General features: G+C 59.8%; 1 protein-coding gene across 1 annotated transcript in view; it reads right to left on the reverse strand.

Moving 5' to 3' along the window:
* Positions 1 to 195: 195 nt before the first annotated feature.
* Positions 196 to 768, reverse strand: part of VOLCADRAFT_98825 (uncharacterized protein) — a gene marked incomplete at both ends in the record, with an annotated part of 1,841 nt that continues 1,268 nt past the window's right edge. Inside the window, one exon of the mRNA XM_002957676.1 lies at positions 196 to 738. Coding sequence (XP_002957722.1) covers positions 196 to 738 — 543 coding nt within the window. The remainder of the gene's footprint in view (positions 739 to 768) is intronic.

Consider the following 768-nt stretch of genomic DNA (forward strand, 5'->3'; position numbering starts at 1 on the left):
CATCATCATTGCTGGTGGCTGTCGTGTTGGCGGCTTGATTGTTGTTGTGATGGTTGCAGGCGGGGTGGTGGGCAGGGTTTCAGCATTATGAATGGTGGAGATGATGTGCTGCTGCTGCTGCTGCTGCTGCTGTGGTGGTGGCGGTGGTGGCAGCGACGGTTTGGAGGGGCTTGCTGCTGCTAGTCTACTTTCTGCTCATACTCCTACTCCTGCTCCTGCTCCTCCGCCTCGATCTTTATCCAGCATCATCTCCTGCTCCTGCTCCTGCTCCTGCTCCTGCTCCTGCTCCTGCTCCTGCTCCTGCTCCTGCTCCTGCTCCTGCTCCTGCTCCTGCTCCTGCTCCTGCTCCTGCTCCTGCTCCTGCTCCTGCTCCTGCTCCTGCTCCTGCTCCTGCTCCTGCTCCTGCTCCTGCTCCTGCTCCTGCTCCTGCTCCTGCTCCTGCTCCTGCTCCTGCTCCTGCTCCTGCTCCTGCTCCTGCTCCTGCTCCTGCTCCTGCTCCTGCTCCTGCTCCTGCTCCTCCTCCACAGCAGTGCTGCTGAAAGCTCTCCACCTCTCAGCCTGAAGTTCCTCCTCCTCCTCCTCCTCCTCCTCCTCCTCCTCCTCCTCCTCCTCCTCCTCCTCCTCCTCCTCCTCCTCCTCCTCCTCCTCCTCCTCGTCCCCCTCCCGCCAGCACTCTATAATAATAATAGCACGTGCCGCCTCCTCACGTACGTTTTGCTTTTCCTGCTTCTTCCTGTCCTGCAGCATGCAGAAAAAAAACGTTATATA

This window comes from Volvox carteri, assembly GCF_000143455.1.
Source record: "Volvox carteri f. nagariensis unplaced genomic scaffold VOLCAscaffold_77, whole genome shotgun sequence".
NCBI lineage: Eukaryota > Viridiplantae > Chlorophyta > Chlorophyceae > Chlamydomonadales > Volvocaceae > Volvox > Volvox carteri.